Source organism: Malaclemys terrapin, chromosome 12, assembly GCF_027887155.1.
Source record: "Malaclemys terrapin pileata isolate rMalTer1 chromosome 12, rMalTer1.hap1, whole genome shotgun sequence".
NCBI lineage: Eukaryota > Metazoa > Chordata > Testudines > Emydidae > Malaclemys > Malaclemys terrapin.
The window spans coordinates 11,498,036-11,515,413 of NC_071516.1; the positions used below are offsets into that span (position 1 = coordinate 11,498,036).

At 41.8% G+C, this 17,378-nt stretch overlaps 1 protein-coding gene across 1 annotated transcript in view; it reads left to right on the forward strand.

The window, feature by feature from the left end:
• Nucleotides 1–17,378, forward strand: part of LOC128846709 (piezo-type mechanosensitive ion channel component 2-like) — a 59,025-nt gene that overhangs the window by 28,357 nt on the left and 13,290 nt on the right. The window contains exons 26-39 of the mRNA XM_054045952.1: nucleotides 1,168–1,257; nucleotides 3,580–3,695; nucleotides 4,199–4,267; nucleotides 5,849–5,961; nucleotides 6,526–6,637; nucleotides 7,083–7,154; nucleotides 9,572–9,738; nucleotides 10,800–10,987; nucleotides 13,171–13,395; nucleotides 14,499–14,757; nucleotides 15,177–15,365; nucleotides 15,963–16,161; nucleotides 16,603–16,732; nucleotides 16,927–17,074. Coding sequence (XP_053901927.1) covers nucleotides 1,168–1,257; nucleotides 3,580–3,695; nucleotides 4,199–4,267; nucleotides 5,849–5,961; nucleotides 6,526–6,637; nucleotides 7,083–7,154; nucleotides 9,572–9,738; nucleotides 10,800–10,987; nucleotides 13,171–13,395; nucleotides 14,499–14,757; nucleotides 15,177–15,365; nucleotides 15,963–16,161; nucleotides 16,603–16,732; nucleotides 16,927–17,074 — 2,077 coding nt within the window. The remainder of the gene's footprint in view (nucleotides 1–1,167; nucleotides 1,258–3,579; nucleotides 3,696–4,198; nucleotides 4,268–5,848; nucleotides 5,962–6,525; nucleotides 6,638–7,082; nucleotides 7,155–9,571; nucleotides 9,739–10,799; nucleotides 10,988–13,170; nucleotides 13,396–14,498; nucleotides 14,758–15,176; nucleotides 15,366–15,962; nucleotides 16,162–16,602; nucleotides 16,733–16,926; nucleotides 17,075–17,378) is intronic.

Consider the following 17,378-nt stretch of genomic DNA (forward strand, 5'->3'; position numbering starts at 1 on the left):
AGTGATGGGGAGCCTCCCAAGGTTTGTGTTCCAAAAACAAGGGATCCAGTCAGACAGTTATTATTACTTGCTGAGCACTGGTAATGTGCTCTGTGCTGTAAAAGTAAACAAGACATGGCGCCTGCCCCAAGAAGCTTACAACCTGACTTGGGCCTCTATAGTGCCTTGGGTGATGATGCAAACTCAAGGTGGGGCAGAAATCTTGCAAAGGTTTCATGTCAGGAGTGTGACTTAAGGAGGCAGATGCTTTAAGTGCTTGAGGCTCCATTGCAATGATTATGCCTTAGCAAACTGGTCAGTGAGGCAACAGATGAGGATGGGCCTATGGTAAGTCTGGCTTTAGATCCTAACTTTCATGACCACATACTTCACACAATGGGCAGGGTGGGGAAGATAGACCTTTTGTGACAGTTATAGCATTCATCTGTAGTTCTGAGGATTTCAGTGGAAATCCTGAAGGGTTTGACAAGCAGATTGCCATGTGTTTAGGAGCTATGTTTGGACAGTACCAGAAAGTGGCAGAGAGAGAAAATATGGCATGTGTCATAAAAAAATGTTACCTAGAATAAATAATGTGCAACTCTGAACTGGGGGGTTATAATTCCATTGGGAAGTTCGTGGGACACCGTAGTCCATGAAAGAGAAACTTCTTGAGGTGGAGAGGATTCCCTTTACCCTTTCTACATTCCTATCCCACTTCAAGTTTCTCTCTCGTTGTTGTCCCTTATCCATTATCTATATCCGCTTGTCTGTTTCTGCACTTATATTACACCCCTTACTATGGTATTTAATATCTATCAAGCCCTCTCTCTGTTCAAATTGCTACTGGAGTGATTTACCCTGAATCATCCATCTCACTGCCAGAGTGACTCTTCACTGAATCTTCTGAAACTGCTGTTTTTATTGGTGGAATCAGAGGTCTGATGTCAATCTCTTTTTTACCGGAACCCACCAATCAGAGCCCGGAGAATGACGTAATTGTTGTCAATTACCTTACTCCACCAATAAGAACTGGGACAGAAGTATCACTCCAGTGATTTACCAGGTCGATAATGCTCTGGTTAGCTGGGTATATTTAACATGGTCTACCCCTTTGTGGTGTGAAGATAGTTGCATGCTGCCCAGTGAAGTGTTTATCGAATGATCTGGCTTGTTTCACATACGCAGAGGAGCTGAACTGTTTGAAGTGAAGCTGAAAAAAGTTGTGGCGCTCAGATTGGAGGAAGAGAAAAAATCACTGCAAGCCATGAGAAGACAGTAAGTTTGCTGTTCATTTAAAATCACATACTACTTATACACCACATATCTAACTGGTGAATACAGGGATGTGTCACCTTTTCACTTCTCTCTGTATTCAGGATATTATATTTTCCATCCTCTGATTCCCCCTCCACCACCCTTTTTAGTGACTCATAACTCAAACCCTTTCCCACCACTAGGAGGAAGAGTTAGGGATAATGCTATAATCAACAACAGCAATGGCAATCAAATGAAAATAGTTATTGATGAGCTTCAAATGGAGGGGCTCAAATTACGGACTCAGTGCCCAACACACAGTAACAACTCCCTGTCCTTATTCTTCTGTGGGATTTTAGGATCCTGACAGAGAGAGTTCTAGGAGAGTTTTGGACTCTTGACTGCAAGACCAGAAAGCTATTGACTCCGTTCCATGGTTGATACTACAGAGGAATTGTAACACAGGACAGCTGTTTGGCTGGTACAAGATCCCTTGTGCTGGATGACAATCAGCTGTTCTATCCCATGGAATTTTAGGCTTTTCACTCTTTGAGAACAAATTGCTAATAGGATCAATGATGGTATCCAATCAGAATGATTGTCTACATTAGGGCTTTAGCCAGTGGTGTAGCTACACTGGTACAAACTAGACCATACTGCACTGGGGTAAACTGGGGCTGGCACTAGTACAATACATCCCAATTTGAAACCTGGGTAAGTGGCATTGGTACAAATCCCCATTAACTCATCGCATCTACAAAAGGGACTGGCACCGGTACAACTATACCAGTGCAGCTATAACAGTGGCTAAAGCCCTGTTGTACACAAGGCTTTATTAAAGAGTCCCTCACTGGAGATGCCCCCATTCAGACAAAGAAAAATCAACCTAGAGACGTATTAAACTTCTCTTGAAGACTGAAAGGATGTGTTAAATGGGGACCTGCACTGTGCCTATAATCATTGGCCCCACAGGGGTGATAAATCTGATTGTACAGTGTCAATTCCCAGGTGCTACATGATTACTGACATGGTATAGGCGACAGCACTGTAAGAAACAATATCATCTGCCTGGCGCTGTCAGCACTGGAATAATGAGACCCACATTCCATCTTGCAGTGGGGACTGGATGAAACCTCGATTACTCGTTAGATAAGCAAAGCTTGATCAAACATCTCATGTCATCTGCTGCAGAATTTCACAGATGTTTCCTTGCAAAACTCTTAAGCAAAATGCCAAACATTTCCTCACCACATGCAAAGTTGGCCAAAAGCCAAACATTGGCGGAGTTTATTTTGGGTTGGCCTATAGTATTACATGCATATATCAAACCGCTTCCTGTTTTGAATATCAGATCTTGGAATGGATAGCTTCCAAATCTTAGCCAGGTCCAAAGTAAGCTGTGCTCAGTAAAAAAAAATAAAATAAAATAATACTAGCAACAGTATACATAGTCAGATGAATAATGATGCTTTTATTATTTCCTGGCTGGCTAGCTTGCATGTGTTCTTATGGAGGTGGCCAGCCTTCTCAGAGACATATGCTGAGCCCATTCTGGCCAAAGGGTATGAAAGTCTCTGTTATTATCACAACCCTCATATCTTAGCTGTCAGAGGAGTGCTCCTCAACATCTTGTATTCAGAGCCGAAGCCAATTCACACTGAAGTCCATGCAAAGATTCCCCTTGACTTCAGTGGGCTTTGGATTAGCCCTGTTAGAATGTTAACATTCCCGAGTTAATTTAAGCCCAGTGAAGACACAAGGCCTCCTGTTTTAGTATCAGTTATAATATTTTAGATAGATATACGCCTGGGCTAGTCGTAGTGCTTGTGATAAAAGCTTCAGAAAGGAGCGTATTGGTGACACTTCGGGTGTTAGGAGAAGATGGGGAATGAGATTGAAAGAGAGAGAGAGAGAGAGAAAGAAAAAGAAGTGTTTAGTTTGGGTACAGGACTGGGAGCCAAAAACTCCTGAGATCCAGACCCAGCTCTGACAAGGCCTCTGCTCCATCTGTGTCGTTGGACAAATTGTTTCCACATTTACCAGCTGGTGCTGAAAACAAAATGTTTGGATTTTGGTAGTTTTTGGCCAAAAATGTTTGGGGTTTTTTTTGACAAAAAGTCAAAATTTTACATGAGGGGAAAAATCCATTTTCTGATCACCTCTATTACTAATACTATGTTGGGGATAACAACGACTAAGTTGAGGCTCATACGTAATGGGGATATTTTTGAGGATCACTATGTAATGTTTGTAAGGCACTCTGAAGTGCAGACAGAAAGCACCTACTTATCTAAATGCTAGTGATTTTTATACTCCTGTCTGTGTTCGGTCTTAAACCTACAGAATGGAACTAATCAAATTGAAGCAGAAGAAACTTGACAGTTTGAAGCAAAAGACACCAAGCCCAGAAGAAACAGCTGTGGATCAATCTGCCAAAGAGCAGCAGCTGCTAGATCCAGGTGAAATGACCGTGTCACGTTAAATAGCCTGTGTAGTGACAACAACATGGAGAGTGATCACTGTGCCTGCCCTTCTGCTTTCCGTTTTCGCACGGCTGTGTTCTACAGTACCCTGTAAATTGCCTTGTCACAACCCCAGTGCCGCTGAGGGTGAAATTCACATTCAGCCTTCACATCCAAAGCCAAAGTAATTGGGCTTTGTTCAGGCCTTGTCTGTAGGATGAATTTAATCCCTGAAACCCACAGTTAGGCCACTGGTCTTTGATATAAACTCCCTCTGCTGCTCATCATGATGGAGGGTCTAGGCAGTGGAATCCTGGGATATGAGATCCAGGGCACACAAAGAATGAAGAGATCTACCTGTACATAGAGCCAACCCACAGGCTCCAATGCAGCCCCCCCAGCCTTGTGCAGTGAGAAATTTAATTCTTTTAAGTTGTGGAGGGGGAGGGGGAAATCTGTCCATCTGTTTCACTACGTACATTTTACAACCACCTTTGCAGAGGAGGGTGGCAAGAAGGAAAACGAGGACAAGAAGATATGGTGGCAACCCTGGGTGACCCACGCCTCCAGTAAGTTTTCTGTGTACGCTAAAGGTCTGTGAGCCACAACTAACTGGAAAAAATGACATGTATGAGCTAGGGCAATGTAGCCTGCTAGAAACAGTGTCTTTGCACACAGTTGCTGGGATTATACACAACAAGAACCTGCAGAAACTTTCTGTTTTGTTGGATGGTTGCGTTTTAGCCCTACACTCCAACCCCCCTCCCCCCCCCCCCAAAAAAAAAAACACAACAAAAACCAAAAACACAAGCATGGGGCTTCCATTGAATACTGCAAACAGATGTGGTCTCCTCATCCCCCCCAAAAATATACTGGCACTAGAAAAGGTTCAGAGAAGGGCAACTAAAATGATTAGGGGTTTGGAACAGGTCCCATATGAGGAGAGATTAAAGAGGCTAGGACTTTTCAGCTTGGAAAAGAGGACTAAGGGGGGATATGATAGAGGTATATAAAATCATGAGTGCTGTGGAGAAAGTAGATAAGGAAAAGTTATTTATTTATTCCCATAATACAAGAACTAGGGGCCACCAAATGAAATTAATGGGTAGCAGGTTTAAAACAAATAAAAGGAAGTTTTTCTTCACACAGCGCACAGTCAACTTGTGGAACTCCTTGCCGGAGGAGGTTGTGAAGGCTAGGACTATAACAGCGTTTAAAAGAGAACTGGATAAATTCATGGAGGTTAAGTCCATTAATGGCTATTAGTCAGGATGGGTAAGGAATGGTGTCCCTAGCCTCTGTTTGTCAGAGGGTGGAGATGGATGGCAGGAGAGAGATCACTTGATCATTACCTGGTAGGTTCACTCTCTCTGAGGCACCTGGCATTGGCCACTGTCGGCAGACAGGATACTGGGCTAGATGGACCTTTGGTCTGACCCAGTATGGCCATTCTTATGTTCTTATGTAGAAGTCAATGGGAGTTTTGCCATTAACTCCAGTGGGAGCAGGCCTATGATTCTGCTGTAAACCTAAGGCCAGATTCTGCTGTTGGCAGCAGTCCCTCCCCTGCTGCACACACAGCAGGCTGGCAGGAAAAAGGAAACATCATGGGAGGGGACCCATAGAGGACAATTGTCATCATTTAATTCGGGAACAGCTGACAATTACATGATTTATAAAACACATTTCTAATGCAACCAAACTGTTCTTCAATAGCTGTTCTAACAGTCACCCCTATATAGGAAGGATGGTGTGTGTATCTTAGCAAAAACTATACAATTTGTCTACTCTGTCCCTTCCAAGCCCTCTCCTAGCCCTACATATTTCAGTGCTGTTGAAATGTGGTTTTCTCTCCCAATGTCCCTATTTATAGCCTAAGGGCTGCTCTAAAGTATATTAAGCATAAAGATACTAATCAAGAGAGTGAAAAATAGTAACAGTAAAAATACTCGCATGTGCCACTCTGCTAGTTAATATTTACTAAAACGTGTCCTGTTAAAACAGCTAGACTAGGATTTTCAAAGCCACGTAGATAGGCAGCTCCTATTTAGATGTGCAACTCCTATTGATTTAAAAGAGAATTGTGCATCTAAATCCCCTAGGTAGCTCTGAAAAAACTCAGCCACATCTCTTTCTGGAACTGATTTTAGTGATTCGAGCTGGGAGCTACTACCTCTTTGAGACAGACAGTGAGGAAGAAGAGGAACAAGGGCACACAGAAAAGAGGGAGGAAGAATCACCAAAGAAGAAAACAGCATTCCAGGTGCAGGACTTATTTTTGATAATATTAAGCAGTGTTGCCTAGTGGATAGAGCACTGGATTGGGACGCAGGAGATTTGGGTTCTATTTCCAACTCTGCCACTGGATTGCTGTGTGACCTTGAACAAGTCACCCGATTTCCCGGTGTCTCAGTTTCACCTTCTGTAAAATGGCAATGATGATGCTTATGTCTTTTGTAAAATGCTTTGAGACTTACGGGTGAAAAGAGTGAGGTAGAGATTTACTGGAAACCAAAATATTTTCCCAACGTTGCTTTTCCATATAAGCAATTGCTATTGTTACTAGGGGGGACACTAGGTGACTGTAAAGGGAAGCGGAGGGTGTCAGTGAATTTCCAGTGGGAGGGAAAGGGGTCTGTAGAACCATGAATGGGAGGAGAGGAAAGGGGGGCCATGTGAATGGAAGTGGGGGACACACCACATATTTGATCCACTCTATTAAAAAGTTTGGGAAGCTCCAGCATCCTGGAGTACATCAAATGAAACACAGCTTAGGGTTGATCAGCCGGATGGAAGCACCAAAGACTAATGGGGTTTCTCCATGCAGCTTGTGTATGAAGCTTGGATGTCTAGCTCTAAATCAGCTCTGAGAACAAGAAAACAAGATGAAACCAGAGAGCAGAGGAAGAAAGAGGAGGAGGAGCAGCAGCGACTGGCAGGTAATGGGAAGAATGCACCGACACCTGCACAAAGGGGCTGCTTGGCCAAATTAGACAAAAAAAGAACTGTTTGAATGAGAGAGGCTGTAATTCCTACAGCAAGAATCAGCTAACACAACGTTAAGGGTACTCATTTACATGTGGCCAGGTCAGAAAATGCTGACACCAGCTTTAATTACCATCCATATCGCCTGTCCCCAGCACGTCCCACATGCTGGATGAAGACTTCCCTTTTCCATAGCCACAATGCCCTTAACTCTGCCCCACATACATGTGCATTTCAATACAGTGTCTTGTGATCTGATTATGTAACCTTCAGCTGGAGTCATAGTCCCATTGATTTCACTGGGCATTGGGCTGGGCTCATAATTCCTGAATAGCTGGAAAGATGTCTAGGCGAAGTTTATCTCCTCTATAGCTCTGCTTATGTTTCTGTATGATACAGGGGAGGTAAAGTTGGAATTCCATGAAGAGAAAGGGGAGATATCAGTCACTGAAGAGAACCTAGATGAGTCAGGTGAGTAACTCCATACGGTAGCAGCAAACCAGAAGCCCTTGCTCAGATGATTTCATAGACTCATAGACTTTAAGACCATAAGGGACCATCATGATCTAGTGTGACCTTCTGCACATTCCAGGCCATAGAACCTCAACCACCCACTCCTGTAATAGATCCAAAGCCTCTGGCTGAGTCATTGAAGTCTCAAGATTTGAAGACTTCAGGTTACAGCAAATCCACCATTTACTCTAGTTCAAACCAGCAAGTGACCTGAGCCCACACTGCAGAGGAAGGCAAAAAAACAACAACAACCCAAGTTCTCTGCCAGTTTGACAATTCCTTCCCATCCCCCAAAATGCTGATCAGTTAGACCCTGAACATGTGGGCGACACCCACTAGCCAGAAACGCGTGAAAGAATTCTCTGTAGTAACTCAGAGCCCTCCCCATCCAGTGTCCCATCTCTGGCTCTGGAGATATTTGCTACCAGCAGATGTGGGATGGGCCATATGCCATTGTAGGCAACCTCATCATATCATCCCCTCCATAAACATATCAAGCTCAGTTTATTTCCCTCATTACTCCCCTTGGAGGGCTGATCCAGAACTTCATTCCTCTGATGGTTAGAAACCTTTATCTAATTTCAAGTCTAAATTTATGGATATCCATTTGTTCTTGTGCCAACATTGACCCTTTATTTAAATAACTCCTCTCCATCCCTGGTGTTTATCCCTCTGCTGTATTCATAGAGAACAATCATATCTCCTGTCAGCCTTCATTTTGTTAGGCTAATCAAGCCAAGCTTCTTAAGGAGGGGTTGCAAGTGCTTTGGAGGATAGGATTATAATTCAAAATTATGTAGACAAACTGGAGAAATGGTCTGAAGTAAATAGGATGAAATTCAATAAGGATAAATGCAAAGTACTCCATCTAGGAAGAAACAATCAGTTGCACACATATAAAATGGGAAATGACTGCCTAGGAAGGTGTACTGCGGAAAGGGATCTAAATATGCTAAATATGAGTCAACAATGTACCGCTGTTGCAAAAAAAGCGAACATCATTCTGGGATATACTAGCAGGAGTCTTCTAAGCAAGACATGAGAAGTAATTACTCTACTCTGCCCTGATTAGGCCTCAACTGGAGTATTGTGTCCAGTTCTGGCACCATATTTCAAGAAAGATGTGGACAAATTGGAGAAAGTCCAGAGAAGAGCAACAAAAATGATTAAAGATCTAGAAAACATGACCTATGAGGGAAGATTGGAAAAATTGGGTTTGTTTCGTCTGGAAAAGAGAAGATTGAGAGGGGACATGATAATAGTTTTCAAGTACATAAAAGGTTGTTACAAGGAGGAGGGAGAAAAATTGTTCTTCTCAACCTCTGAGGATAGGACAAGAAGCAATGAGCTTAAATTGCAGGAAGGGAGGTTTAGGTTGGACATTAGGAAAAGCTTCCTAACTGTCAGAGTGGTTAAGCACTGGAATAAATTGCCTAGGGAGGTTATGGAATCTCCGTCATTGGAGATTTTTAAGAGCAGGATGGACAAACACCTGTCAGGGATGATCTAGATACTACTTAGTCCTGTCATGAGTGCAGGGGACTGGACTAGATGACCTCTCGAGGTCCCTTCTAGTCCTATGATTCTAAGTCCCCTCTTGTAAAGTAGGTTCTCCACTCTCTGACCATCCTAGTAGCCCTTCTCTGCACCTGTTCCAGTTTGAATTAATCTTTCTTAAACATAGGAAACCAGAATGCCACACAGTATTCCAGATGAGGTCTCACCAGTGCCTTGTATAATGGTACTAACACTTCCCTATCTCTAGTGGAAATACCTCGCCTGATGCATCCTACGATTGCATTAGCCTTTTTCATGGCTGCATCATATTGGTGGCTCATAGTCATCCTGTGATCAACCAATACATCCAGGTCTTTTCTCCGCCGTTGTCACTTCCAACTGATATGTCCCCATTTTATAGGGATTAACAAGAATTTTTCTTAAGTGCCTGACCTGACTCTTTACACTATTAAATTTCATCCCATTTCTATTACTCCCGTTTTCAAGGTCATTCAAATCTTAATGTATGATATTCTGGTCCACCTCCGTATTGGCAATACCCACTTCAGTAAGATGGATCAGGTTTGGATGGGAATAAAGAGGACCTAAACTGACCTTTGAAATCCTTTATCACAGTATCTCAGCCAGTGCTGAGGAGCTGGTTGAAATAGAATAGTGTGTAGAACCATTTCCTGTTATGCATCCGAAGAAGTGGGCTGTAGCCCACGAAAGCTTATGCTCTAATAAATTTGTTAGTCTCTAAGGTGCCACAAGTACTCCTGTTCTTCTTTTTGCGGATACAGACTAACACGGCTGTTACTCTGAAACTTGTCATTTCCTGTTTGTAACTGTACATGTTTTTTTTCCCCTTTTGACAGAAAGTATAATTGAAAGAATAATCAACACAATCAAGTTTACTTGGGTTTTTGTTCAAGCATTGCTAGAGGATACTACAGAAGCACTAAACTCACTTTGTAAAAATAACCTGGACATAGCAAACGTACTGAGAATTGAAAGGTACATGCTATGGCGAGAAACTAATAAGGTAAGATCACTGTCATTTTACACATTGTCCTGGGTTTTTTTTTGTTTATGTAACAGGACGTCTGACTATATTAAACTGTAACAAGCTGGAAATTCTGGGCTCTGTCCTGAAATCTTTATATACACAAAATTCCCATTGAATTAGATGTGCATAAAAATGCCCCATTGAGCACAAGCACAAGATAGAAGTGTCTTGAAAAGAGAAAAGTCACAGAAAATTTTCATTGGTCACTTCAATTTCAGTCCAAGACTCCATTTCAAGTCACTTTTAATTTCCTTTTTCATTTTCAAAATATAATTTCCAGGTTTTTTATTGACGTTTTCCAACCAGTTTCTCTGATTATTTATGCATTACAATAGCAACTAGAAATATGGTTTATTCATGTTTAGTTGTGGACCAATCTTTCTGCATTAGACCGTGTTCTGAAACCCATTGTTACTCCCCTTAAAGAGATGATGTCAGTATAAATTCTGAACACTGCTTACATCACTGAACAAAAGTATTCCAGACGCCTGAAAGATTGACTTGCAAGGAAAGATTTGAGAACCCCTGGTGTATTGGATCAGAACCAAGGTGCAGTTAGTCCAGTGTCCTGTCTCTGGCAGTGGCCAGCACCAGATTCTTCAGAAGAAGATGTAAGAAACTCCACAGTAGGGAGAAAGGGGTCTCCTCTTGGTCTCTAATAGACATTGGCTTAAATCACAAAACATGAGATTTAATATTCCTTTCAAAATCTGTGCCATTATTAATTATGATAATGCTGGATATTCTTGAGATCCATATAAATGTCCATTCCCACATGTTTCTACGAACTATGTTTAGTGATGACTAAGAGCTGTCATGCTTATATTCTGAAAGGCATTAACAGCAAGGAAGGGAACGTCTTATTTAGCGTGGGACACAAGGATATAAAATGAGCACCAGCCATCTGTTTTAAAGGTGGGAATTCCCCATGGGACTGTAGCGGTCTCAAAGGGTAGTATGGGATTACAATCGCTTCCTTTGACAGAAATGAGGACAGCATTTTTACCATCTGACTGATTTTGGATTAATTTTTTAAGGGAAAAGAAGCCTCACCAGACACAATTCTCCAATATTACAACCTGAAGAAGAGTCAGCAAGTGCAAGCAAGTCTTTATGGGGGAAATAAAATGAAAGGCACACAGGAGGATCAGCATGAAGACACATTAGAGTGCCAGCAGATACCCACGAGGGGAACCCAGCTACCGCACGAGAGCAGTGCATCCAGGTGAATAGACAGTGGGGACATTATCCTTGTCAGAACTTCTCATAAGAGCTGTGCAAACCTGTAGTAAGGTAATGTGCAACTAGGTAATATTTGCTGAGTTTGTTACAAATCTAAGGTGTTTATCTGCCCTCCCTCCCTCCCCCGCCACAAGCCATAGTATCTGAGCAGCTAACAATCCTTTAATGTATGTATCCTCAACTCCCTGTTGGGGTGCTGTTATCCCCATTCTACAGCTGGGAACTGAGGCACATGAAGGCTAAACGATGTGCCCAAGGTCACACAGGAAGTCTGTGGCAGAGCAGGGACTTGAAGGCAGGTTTCCTAAACCCTAGGTTAGTGCTCTGATCATTGAACCATCCTTCCTCTCAAGCCTCCAAGCCTGAGTTATGGAGTGAACCTGGTCCCAGTTCAGAGTGAATCTGGGATAACTGATGGTTTGAGTGGAAGCTGGGTGAAGCTTGGCAGCTCTGCTTTGCTTCACTTTGAGATTTTTAAATTCATTTGAGCTCAAAGCAAAAAACAAAACAAAAACAGGAGTAATCCCAAGAGAGGGGTAGCAGTGTCATCAGTTAGCAGCACCTGGAGTCAACCAATGAATGGTTACAGTGAGATGGCATGCAGCAAAACTCAGAACTGGTAGGTAAGATCCCAGGAAGAAAATCTAAGGGAAAAAAGGAGGTCAGGAGAACTGGTGGTTTCTCAAAGGGACAATATGAAAGGCAGAACTGCATGCTATCCTGACACAAAGGAAAGACAAGAAGAATAGTAAGAGGCCAATATGGCTCCATCAGGAGCTCTTTAATGACTGGAAAATCAAAAAGGAATCCTAAAAAAAAGTGGAATCATGGACAAATTTCTAAGGAGGAGTACAAATGAATAGCACAAGCATGTAAGGGCAAAATCAGAATGGGTAAGGCACACAATGAGTTACACTTAGCAAGGGACATAAAAAGCAGTAAGAAGAGGTTCTTCAAATACATTTAGAGCAAGAGAAAGATGAAGGAAAGTCTGCTTAGCAGGGAAGGAGGGCTAATAACTGATGACATAAAAAGAAAGCTGAGATGTTTAATGCCTAGTGGATCACACATTGAATATAAGTTAACGATGTGATGCAGCTGTGAAAAAGACTAATATCATTGAGGGATGTTTTAGCAGGAGTGTCATATGTAAGACATGGTAGGTATTTGTCCTGCTCTACTTGACACTGGTAAACTCTCAGCTAGAAAGCTGTGTCCAATTCTGGGTGCCACACTTTAGGAAAGATGGGAACAAATTGGAGAGAATCTAGAGGAGAGCAACAAACGTTTAGAAAACCTGACTTATAAGGAATGGTTAAAAAAAATGGGCATGTTTAGTCTTGAGAAAAGATGACTGAGGAAGGATCTGATAACAATCTTCAACTGTGTTAAGGGTGGTTATAAAGAGGATGGTGATCAATTGTTCTCCATGTCCACTGAAGGTGGGACAAGAAGTAATAGGCTTAATCTGCAGCAAGGGAGATGTAGGTTAGATATTAGGAAAAACTTTCTAACGATAAGGATAGTTAAGCTCTGGAACAGGTTTCCATGGGAGGTTGTGGAATCCATATCACTGGAGGTTTTTCAGAACAGATTGGACAAACATCTGTCAGGGATAGTCTAGGTTTACTTGGTCCTCTACAGAGCAGGGGTTCTTGACGTGGTGACTTCTCGAATCCCTTCCAGACCAATATTTCTATGATTCCATGAAAAATAGCCCCTAAGGAGTGGCTACAGGGAGGTCAGTTAGCAGCAGCTAAACTCAGGGGAATGATTACAGTGGAATTAGCTGGCATGCAGCTGGAGTAACCCATGTATAATATTGCAGAGAGATCAATAAGCATGCAGCTCATGCAATGATTGCTGTGAGGCTGGTTAGCCTGCGACTAGTGTGATGCAACATGAAATATTTTGAATACTTTAAAAGAACAAGCTTGTATGGAAATAACATTAAATTCTGTGTGAATCCTTTCTAATTGCTGTCATTGTGACTTTAGATGTTGGTATTCTTAGCTGGATTCTGATTTTTTGGTGAGTGAGCCCCTTCTCGCTTTGGCATGAGTCAGGAGGTTTCATATGAGTACAATTATTTCAACGTCTATTAAGAAACTTAATTTGTGATTTTCAGTGATTTTTTTTTTAAAAAGAAACTCATTCTGAATCTAGGACATCTGATGAAGTTGCTGAGGAAATTAATGGAGATGAGGCAGGAGAGAAGATGGAAGATGAAGACAGTGTCAAAGAAGCTGCCCCGGAAATGACCACTCCACTTCCTTCCCGTGAAACAAAAGATTATGCTGTTTCCCCAACAGCTGAGAGGAGCAAAGAAGCAGGCAGGCCATTAAATGAAGTTCCTGTTATCATGACTGCCAGTGAGCTGCTTCTGAACAGGCAAGAAAGACCTAAAGTCAAAGCCAGCTGCAGAGATACCCACAATGTGTCCATGGAATGATGATGTGCCTTATTCAGCCTGGCATCACTTCATTGTTTCTAGTTTTTTCACTTGCACAAGCTGACATTGGACGTTGTGTTTGATGTCAGACTAAAAAGAGACTTTATGGAGCAGATGCTCAGCTGGCGTAAGTCAGTGTAGCTCCAAGCTATGCCAGTGTTCATCGGCTGGGGGATATGGAACTATGGATTATATTCTTCATGAGACTACTACTACTACAGGGTCCAACTGGTCAAAAATGTTAAAAGTCCACCCCTCCCCCACCCATGGCTTTTTTTCCCCAAAATGAAACTTTTCATACAAAGTTATTGAAATTCTCATTTTTCGCAATTTTTTCCCATGATTTTTACTGAAATTTTTACCAAAATAGATTTTTTTTGCTTACCACAAACTGTTACTTATTGAAAATGGTGGTTGTGGTAAATGAAAAAATATTTAAAAAACAAATTAAAATGTCAGTAAAAAAAACAACCCACCCCCACAGAACATTTCAGGCCCAGTTTGAACCCTATGAGATGGAAACAACTCCGAAATTTCAAAAATGTCACAAAGGTGGTTTTTTGTTGTTGTTTTGTCCTCACTCCCCCCGACCAGCTCTACTATTAGGGTTAGATTTAAAGAACTGTGCCCACACATACGTTCATACGAGCACTACGGTCGTCATGCACTAATGCTACTGAATTGGTAAATTAAGGGCTAAGGTCAACAAAAATGGAGAGTACTCAGCAGCACCTCCAGGAGTTACTTTGTACTTGGAGGTTTAAATGTGCAAACACACCCGTGTTTTGTGGGGGCCGTTCAGAATGAGAGGTGGGGGGACTATGAGTGTATGTGAGTTACATCACTAACAGCTTTCACAGAAGATTTGGTTGACAAACTATCACAGCTAGGCATGCAGTTCTGAAGAGATTATATTATGCCATACATCTGGTCTCATTTATATAACCTTCTGTATTAAAAATACTAGCTTGTAGCCTTGCACCAATTCTGTGAGGAAATATAATTCATCTATTTTTATTTTTTTTTTTGTTCTGTGGTTCAGGATGTTTCATGACAATGAACTGGAGCAGTCAGACAAATTTTACCAGAGTCTGCCTCGATCCCTGAAGTTGGGCTTTGCTTTGTACAATGCGATGGTATCCAAGTCAGAAATGCTCTGTTATTTTGTGGTCATTCTCAACCACATGGTCTCTGCGTCAGTCCTCACTTTGGTTCTGCCTATCCTTATATTTCTGTGGGCCATGTTATCCATTCCAAGGCCTACTAAATTCTTCTGGATGATGGCTATCGTTTATACAGAGGTATGCAACAGCCAGAAAATTGCCTTGCTGCAGACACGTGTCTCTCTGCAAACAAGTACTATTCTTTTTCTTTACATTAAAGTGCAATAAACTTCTGTTAGAATTGATGTTAATGGGGTAGACTAGAGAGCGGATTAGACTAAAGGACGTTGATAGGTCTGAAGGTAGCTCACGAACTGCAGGTAATTTATTGAACATAAAACCAGAAATAAACAAAATTAGAGAACATCGATACGTGATGAAACGCCACTGGATCCCAAAGCAAGACTAGCTCTCCAGAATCTCAAGCCAGCAGAAATGCTGGTTGGAATCTTTCCCTGTATTTGGAAGATCTAGAAACTCTTCTGAAAATGTTTAAGGCTAGCTGTTGCCCTGCCAGGCCATGTCTTCCAACTAATTTAGTATTTTTTTATCTTTAGATAACAGTAGTTGTCAAATATTTTGCTCAGTTTGGATTCTTTCCCTGGACCACTAAGTTATACTGCGGCATCAATGCAGAAGAGCCATTTGTTCTGCCAAACATTGTCGGGATTGAGAAGAAGGATGGCTATGTGCATTTTGATCTTGTGCAGCTGCTGGCTTTGTTCTTTCACAGGTCTATCTTGAAGGTAAGTTGTTCTTGAAGAGAAGGAGAAGGAGAAGAAATGGCTAATTTCTTAGACCGCTGCTGAATGTTTGCAGAGAAAAACTGAAACTCTGCTAAACTTGCCAGATCTTCATTTCTGTTATAAATTCAAAACTCATCCCATCCTTTGGGGGCAGGGACTCAGACTCCAAACCCAGGTTTGGATTTAAACTTAGCATTTGGTCCTCAACTCCAACAAAATCCCAGATTTGAACACTTATGGGCCCAATTCTTTACAAATAAATGCCATTTGCTTTAATGTGAGATACTCACATGCTGTGATGGGAGATTAGAGTCCTTGGGGTGAGATCCTAGCCCGCTAAAGTCAATAAGAGGTTTGTCCCTGGATTTTAGAGACTTTGAAGTGTGGATCCAAATTTGGGGACTTGTGCCCATTCCCTACCCATCATGAAACCAACCTTTCATCTCAAGTGTAAACTCACCGTTTCTCTCTCCCCCATTCTGTGCCTGCCTCTGTCTCCACCTGTAGAGTAATTCATGGTTACTGCGAATTAAAGATGCTGTGCTGAGGACACAGTGTATCAAACTGTATTAATCATTCTTTAAATGTTCCCATTAGTGCCATGGACTATGGGATTCCAAAGGTGTCAATGTGTCTGATACCAAGAAAAGGAGATGTTCTAGGAGTCCAAAGAACCAGGAGTCCAGAGGAGGTCTGCAGGAAGATGAGCCTGGATCGGGGGCATGGCACCTTTTCAGACATCACAATCCCTCAGGGAGTGTCTTCAGAGGAAGGAAGACAGCCTCCATTAACAGAGGTAGTCAGAGCCACACTGAGCTAGCTTTAGACACTAAGGGGGCTTTCATTTTAAAATTCAGGTGGACAAAATACAAGGAGACAAATTTTCTCTGGATGCACCTGAAAATAGGGAGATTGTGCCTAGATTGTTGTAGTCTCTACCCACCCATACTAGAGTATTACTTTGATTTTTTTTTCCTAATGTGCCCATTAGCATGGTATATAGATGCCAAATAATTCCTTCTGAGTAACTTAGTGTATTTGCTAGCCCAAGAAACTTTATTCATAGGGTCTTCTCAAACATTGATTTCTTGCGAGATAACCCTACTGGCTGAATTAGTGCCTTATTGGAACACCTAAGGTTAAACAGAATTGTAAACCTTTGTGACAAAATTAGGACATGGCTGTTAAGAAAAGAATGGTCCCCAGACAAAACTGTGATTTGTCTTCCCTTTTGTAGGCAAGACTCAGAAGAAGGAAGCCAGGAAGAAATGGAAGCTTTTTAGAAAGAGTCCCATCAGCAAGAAGAAACTTCTTAAGCAAAAGATGAAACAACTGATATTGAAAACAAAGAAGCTGGTGATTAAAATGTAATTGGGGTATTATTTGTAACATCTCTTAAGAAAATGAGACATTGTTGCACTTCAGTTCAGTAGAGTAATTATAATTCCAGTTTTTATGGGTCTTCTATGGAAGACGTGCACTGGATACATTCATCTGATCATTCTGAGGATGCATTGTTACAATTTCCATTGAACTAGATTATACTTGTTTTTACCCCTAGTGCCCTTCAAATCTATCGACCTATCAGGCAGTTCTTCTACGACATTATTCATCCGGAGTACAGCCCTGTCTGTGACGTCTATGCACTGATGTTCCTGGTTGACGTGATCAATTTTATAATTGTTATCTTTGGATACTGGGCCTTTGGCGTAAGCACAAATGCACTTTCTTTATACAGACTGCAAAGCAAATAGCTTGATTATTAACTTAGAGACTGTGGTATATAGTCAGCAGTCCCTTCCATAACTGCATACGCCAGGATTTAGGGGGACAGGAGGAGGCACAGGCTAAGTTAGTCAGTCTGGGAGCCAGGAGGAACCAGAGAGAGAGAGAGAGAGAGTGAATAAAAAACACATTTTGTATTCAGTACAGTTGATTCCTCTCTCTTCTCTACCACCAGGAACATGATGGAAATTTCCACTGAATTACAGCCATTCTTTTCATTTGTTTTTT